The sequence below is a fragment of the Benincasa hispida genome, chromosome 1 (assembly GCF_027475165.1).
Source record: "Benincasa hispida cultivar pf3 chromosome 1, pf3_genome.v1.1, whole genome shotgun sequence".
NCBI classification, from domain to species: Eukaryota; Viridiplantae; Streptophyta; class Magnoliopsida; order Cucurbitales; family Cucurbitaceae; genus Benincasa; species Benincasa hispida.
Genome location: NC_143478.1, coordinates 96,809,229 through 96,815,916, shown reverse-complemented (window position 1 = coordinate 96,815,916; position 6,688 = coordinate 96,809,229). Strand labels below are relative to the sequence as shown.

The 6,688-nt window shown below is 31.7% G+C and overlaps 1 protein-coding gene across 4 annotated transcripts; it reads right to left on the bottom strand.

Annotated features, from left to right (window-relative positions):
• Positions 1–203: 203 nt before the first annotated feature.
• LOC120068787 (defective in cullin neddylation protein (DUF298)) lies at positions 204–4,515 on the bottom strand. 4 transcript variants are annotated; one of them, XM_039020511.2, is made up of 10 exons: positions 4,162–4,515; positions 3,316–3,400; positions 2,963–3,037; positions 2,817–2,853; positions 2,225–2,308; positions 2,053–2,113; positions 1,833–1,939; positions 1,308–1,373; positions 496–658; positions 204–400 (listed from the first exon to the last, which is right to left on the bottom strand). In XM_039020511.2, exons 1-9 carry the CDS (start codon positions 4,241–4,243, stop codon positions 563–565), a joined length of 693 nt encoding a protein of 230 aa, XP_038876439.2. In that variant the 5' UTR covers positions 4,244–4,515; the 3' UTR covers positions 204–400; positions 496–562. The 4 variants fall into 4 exon arrangements, with proteins under 4 accessions (XP_038876439.2, XP_038876378.2, XP_090172578.1 ...); XM_039020450.2 differs by having other exon boundaries at positions 500–658; XM_090316452.1 differs by having other exon boundaries at positions 2,963–3,058; positions 4,162–4,394.
• Positions 4,516–6,688: the final 2,173 nt, after the last annotated feature.

Here is a 6,688-nt window from a genome sequence, read left to right as displayed (position 1 = left end):
ATAACTCATTTTTGTTCCTTTTTTTTTTTTTCCTGGGGACAAGAATTCAAAAAAGCCAATAAAAGTATTCCCAAATTCTTGCTGTCGGGCAAATTTCAGCTTGAGCTGCTGTTTCATTTCATGGATAAAAAGTCTGTCAAAATAGTGAGTCAATATCAATTGAATAGCTAAAGTAACATGATGAAGAATGGAGGCCACAAAAATACAGGAAGAAACTTCAATAAATTAGCAGAAGAATAATCCATGAATGTTTGAAATGATAATTTGAACATAATGGGAATGACCACTGATTTCAAAGAGAAGTTAAAAAAGAGTAAAAAAAGGGGGGGGGGGGGGGGGGGAAAGAAGGAATAATGAGTGAAAATACTGCTGCTATGCAAACGTGTAATCGATGGTGAGCCTGCAGAAACAAAAATGTTCATAAAGCTGGTTAGAAAGGACGAAGAAATATATATATATATATTGAATCTGAAGCGGTAAGAGAACATAGGGTACTTGCTTCAACAACTGTGGCGTATATCATCAAAATACATTGCATGATGGAACACATCAGGTTTTTTTTTTAATTCTGTTTTGCTTGCAACCATTCAACAAAATTGTCGAGGATCAATGGCCAAGCAAGCTCCGAGTCGTAATTGCTCAGGTCGGAAAAACTTATCTGCGTAATGATCATCAAGTGTCACAAGCTGAATTGAGGACATTAATGCCATATGCTGATGATACAAACACACTAATTTGAGGTGGATAGAGAAGTTATTGTTGCATCATATCACACTTCCCCTTCACTGATTTTCTATACTAGGGGAGTTATGGTATAAGGTGGATCTTTTTTTTTTCTTAGATTTTTTTCAATTAGAAATTTATTTATTTTCCATATCTACAGGTTCTTGAAATTTATTCATTTTACTTTTCTGTTCTTGAAATTTAAGCTCGTTTCCTCCCAAATTTTCAATTATGGTTTCCATCCTTCTTAAAAAAAGATGCCTAGTTAAATTTGGATTTTGAAAAACATTGGTAGAAAAAGGGTAACAATATATAGAACTTTTGATAAAATTAACGTTTATAAGCTTAATTTTAAAAAATCACATAGTTATCAATCATAAGATCATATTTGTTTTATTCAATTCAACGGATGAGAAGATCATTGAATTGGCAATGACTTGTAAAATTCAAAGCATGTTCATGGTATATTCCAAAACTATTTTCCTCTCAATTTTTCTAACTGTATTCCACCGGTAGTGAGATAGATGCAAGCAAATGTAATGAAACGTGTCATGTTAATGTGCATTGGGAGAGAAAGAAAGTACCTCATTGCAAAATCGAAAGAAGCCCATCCATTGATCCATGTTAATAACCTTATAGTCACTTTGTATCTGCATACATAATATGAGCAAATAAGAAATTTTCATTCTACCTTCTTGATGATGAGGGGGAAGACAGCAAATATGGGATTAATCGGTCAATAATGCAAAAAATTAAAATCCTACGCAAGAAAATTCGTTACTCTGGAACACATCTTTCACAGAATCACCAACCTGTCCTAACTCCTAAGGTTCTCATGAGAAAGCAGGTTAACTAGGTGGCTACAGCTATGACTACCAGTAATAATATGGTTAAGTCCAATTATCAACACTGGGCAGTGTGCACCCTTCAGTAAGCTAGAGAGAGGCTGCACTCAAGAATGTAACTCTCTTAGTCTAAGTGCTGGTGCTACTATTAAACACCTAGAAGTAGTTTAATACAGGGCTGGAGTTAACTGCAGAGCCAAATAAACCATGCCTGTGGATAAATGTGGCAAATTAGAAGACGAAAAAACACGAGGCGGCACTCACCTTCAAGTATTCAACAAAAGCATCGACTTGGGGATGAAACTGAGACCCTAAAACAAGATCCAATAACTCGCATATACTCTCTATGTCAATACTCTTTTGCTTCTCCTCTGAGAAAAATATTAACGGAATAAAGAGAATGTAAAAATCCAATTACAATACAGGGTAGAAGAAAATAAAGCAAACTTCAAGAGTAAAAGTACAATAAACATTATTTGATTACCTGTTAAACAATACCGAAATGCATAAGAATAGAAGTCCACAAAGTTTGACGGCCTCCTTACCTTCTCAAAATATGAGGAATCGGTAATTAAAAATTTTATGCGCAAAATTAAGCAATGCACTAACGATATCTACTAAATTGTTTGGAAACTCTAACAAGACAAGTATTGTACCTCTTTCTCGAGATCTGGTAGCGCCTTCTTTAATTTACTAACAGTGTCAGCCCTCAGGGATTTGAGGCCTGTGCGCCATTCTTCCTATCAAATATGCAACAGGTTAACGTTCCATCAAATGAATTTACTAAGGAGGGACTAAATGCTTCATCTTGTCTTCACAATGCAATTAGAATAAATAATAAGATGGGAAATCAACATGAAGAAACTACGAGAAAAATAGACAAGAAAGTAACATAAAATGTATAAACAACACATAGATCTTGGCAACCAAATTTTCTAAATTAAAGCTGAGAATATAAATGACAGGATTTCGATTTTCCTTATAAGCTGGTACTGGTAAGAAACAATTTCCTTGATAGTATGAAACTACCCAAGAAAGGGTGCTAGAACCCCGCTCCAAAGGAGTTAACAAAGACTCATCTCTTGGATAAAATTAAATATAGTCTTCATAGATTACTATACTGGTTAGAAAATAGGATTAAATGATGTGATGCATGTTGTGGTAAATAAAAGGTCAGCAATACTAGAAAGAAGATATGATGTATAATTTATAATATTCTAAGACCCAGAAGATTGTAAATATTCTTACCAGGTTAAAATATGCTTGCTTTTCAGATTTCATTTTCCTGGTATGTGCAACATTAGTTCCCAGGCAATGAGATCACATAAACCCAAAAAAAAAACAAAAAAACAAAAAAAACAAAGAGCTTTTAATAGATTCCAAGTACAACTTACCAAGCAAGCATCAAGATCCTAACATCAGTGTGATTCACTTCCATGTCTGAACAAAGACTTTCAATTCCTTCTGGACTGTTGAAGAAGTAGTCAGTACTACATACGACACAGAACTTATTCATACAAGTATTCAGAAGTCTCCTTAAAGATAAGGAGAACAGCCTCCTTGATCATTAAAAGAACATGGATGGAAGCTTGTTATTTGAACGTTGCTAGGAATTCAAACAGTATAATACTGAATTAAATATATATATATATATATATGTATGTATGCATGTATATGGTACAACGCAAAGTTAAATAGCAAAGCTGAAAAACGAGATATTTCAATTGATTGACCAAAGTTGACTTACTCGATCAAACCAGAAGAGGCATTGGCATATGAGTAAAATAGGCTATCAATTCGTTCCAACTCTTTTGAGCTTGCTCTACTTGAGGCTGAATAAATTGAGAATCTTTAGTTCATAAGAATTGAGAACCTCTATTTTTCAGCTAAAAAATCTAAAAAAAAGTACTTCCAATGGTAGAAGAAATCTAAAAAAATCAAATACTTTCAAATAAATCACCTCATAAGAACAAAAAAAGTACACTTCAACATGGGCATGATAATTATAACGATATAACTGAGAAAGCCATCAACCACATAATTTTGCTTAAGAACAGCCAGTAGACCACCCAACAAAGTTCATTACTCAATTAAATGTGGAAAAAAAATCTCATAACAATGAATAAAAGTAGTTTGGATGTTCAGATTCTCCTGCTTTCAATTTCCAACTCAACAACTCTCACTTTCCAATGAAACCTTTAACTCACTCCACGTCATCTTGGATTAGCTCTAACAGGTACTCAAGTACATGTACAAAACAATCTGTAATATAACCTTGAAATTCCCAAATTTCATAGCTGTAAACACAATTTTAGCTTAAATACTAGAGTTATTCATCCTACTAAAATCTCACTCCATGTAAAGACTAACTAAATCATCAACATAACAAGATGCGCACATAACATCGAAAACACAAAAATCTCCTCAGAAAAAGGCATCATGGGAGTAATTAATCAAAGATAAACCATGTCCATGACCACAGAGCAAAGAATTAACCACGATATATACAAAACACGATCATCGATTTCCATGGCGAGAAGTACAAGTAGATGGATTCAAATTGTGGAGAAAAAGAAAAAGAAAGATCAAATACCGGAGCGAAAGAGATCGACGGCGGAAGAATTAACGGAAGTTGAATTGGGTTGACCGGTTTTTCTTGTAGCAGAGCGCCGCATCTTCTTCTTCTTATTGTTCTTCTTGTTCTTGAGCAATTGGATTGCGATGGAGGAGATAAGAAGAGAACGCAAAGAAGAAGATTGATTTTTTGTCGCAGCAAATTGGAGAATAGCAGAACTTTAGCCTTTCGTCTTTCTAATTTCCTTTTCATTGATTTTCTCAAATTATATATATAATGTAGGTTTACAATTACAACTTTAAAATTTTTTATTTTTATTTTGATCACTACATTTTATCTTCCTTCCTGATTTCTATCTCTTTCAAGTATTCCAAAAATAATAAATTCAACTAAAGAAAAAGGAAAATATTCCTAAAATAATAAATCATTGATACTTTTAATCTTTTATGGGATTTTTTTTCTAAGAAAAATTAAAATAAAATTTTGATTTAATTTGGTTTCAATTAGAGAGATCGCCGACTGTTTTTTCATTCTAATTTTTAATGTAGATTTCTTCTTGAATATTATTTCTATTTTAAAAAATATATATATTTCAATACAATAAAACTTTTCAAAAAAATAGCAAAGTTAAGACAAAGATAAAAATGTGTCCTCATAGAAGTTAAAAGTAGAAAATCTCACGAAACACATTTTTTTAAAAAAAAAAAAAAGAAAGAAAATAAACACTTTTATTCCGATATTCTAAAAAAAACACCCCTTGCATTTGAGAAAATTAATTTTTCTGTGTACCATATATAAAACAGGTTTTAAAAGATGTATATGTGCCAAAACTAGGTTTCAAAGTGTATTTTGTGGGTCTTGGAATATACACATTGGACAAAATCCAAAAAAAAAAATGAGAAAGTGGAGAAATCCATGTTTTTATTTTATTTACTTTTGTTTTTTTATTTATTTCATATTTAATTTATTGTATTTTAATGTTATATTTTATTGACATTCGTGTTTCTGTTGTGCTCCTTAAGTTCATAAACGTTATCAGCACAAGCTCTTATCATTTTCCTTGCTAAATGTAGGTTCTAAAGGTAGGTTGATTTTTCTCTCTTCTAATATAAATATAATATTTTGTAATATTGTTACTATGAAAATATTATAAAATTAGAATTTGTAACATTTGGTATTAATGGTAATAATTATTTGTCATTAGTGTTTGATGCCAAAATACACCTAGGTGCCATAAAAATGTGATCATTGGAAAATAATTTTTCTTCCTAAAGCTCGTCGTTAATGGACGCATTTAAGACTCCAAAATTTTAATCCAATATGTTAGAGGACATTTTTCTACATTTCAAATATACTCATGCAGTAGCAACATCGAAAGAAAGGTTTTAAACAGTATTCTAAACTAATTTCATGTCTTCTCGTGGCTGAACAAAATAATAAGTTATTAATGAAAAAATCATGAATCTTGACCAACTGGACCAACACCATTCCTTGAAGTAAATATTGTGAATGTTAATAACCGTGGTCAAGGTTGAGGTCATGACCAACGTAGAGGAAGAAATAACTATTACTTTCGTGGTGGTCCTTTTGACATTCAAATTTCAAAAGAACCACACAAAATGATGATCACAAAGGAAAAACTCCACAATATAAGAGTTCAAAAAGTGTTGAAAATAAATGCTTCCGATGTAGAATGACTGGGCAGTGGTCACATATCTGTCGTACGTCAAAACACTTAGTTGATCTCTATCAAGCCTCCGTGAAGGAAAAAGAGGAAAATGTGGAAGCAAATTTTGCATACCAAGATAATGAGATATTTTACTCATCCAATATAATAGATTTGGATATGACACATTTTTTCAAATCTCCTTAAGAGAAAATTGGCACAATTGATGGCGTAACAAGCGTTTCTTTTGATTTTGAGAATATTTAGTATTAATGTTATCTGTTTATTTTATTTTCATTTTTTTTCCTTGGTTGATATTAAATTTTGTATATTATAGGTGGTGTTTTTTCTTATTGTAATTATTTTCTTTTAATGAAGAAACCTAGATAATTTTCATGTATTGAGTGACTAAAAAATGAGTAAAGAAGATCTATATCTGACCGATAGTGCAACTACATATACAATACTTACAAGTAAAAAATATTTCTCCAAACTGACAATGGTGGAAGCAAGAGTCAATACGATATCAGGTTCTGCAAATCTAATTGAAGGTTTTGGAAGAGCAAGTATTATTTTGCCTAAAGGAACAAAATTTACAATTGATAATGCATTGTTATCTAGTCAATCAAAGAGAAATCTACTTAGTTTTAAAGATATACGTTACAATGATTATCATATTAAGACTGATAGAAAGAATAATATGGAGTAGATTTGTATCATATTTATTGCCTCGTATAAAAAACGTATATCGAAAGAGTTGCATGCCTTATCTTCTAGATTATATTTACAATTTGGCATGACATATTAGGTTATCCAGGGGTGTATAATGATGAGAAGAATTATTGAGAATTCAAATGGACACCCATTGAAGAGCCAAAA

What these genes read in the sequence shown, in the direction of transcription:
- LOC120068787 (XM_090316452.1), bottom strand. Translation starts at nt 4,243, where the DNA reads ATGCGGCGCTCTGCTACAAGAAAAACCGGTCAACCCAATTCAACTTCC. An exon ending in TACCAGATCTCGAGAAAGAG is followed by an intron (nt 2,114 to 2,224) that starts GTACAATACTTG and finishes TATTTTGAGAAG; the next exon opens with GTAAGGAGGCCGTCAAACTT. An exon ending in CTTTTGTTGAATACTTGAAG is followed by an intron (nt 1,374 to 1,832) that starts GTGAGTGCCGCC and finishes TTATGTATGCAG; the next exon opens with ATACAAAGTGACTATAAGGT.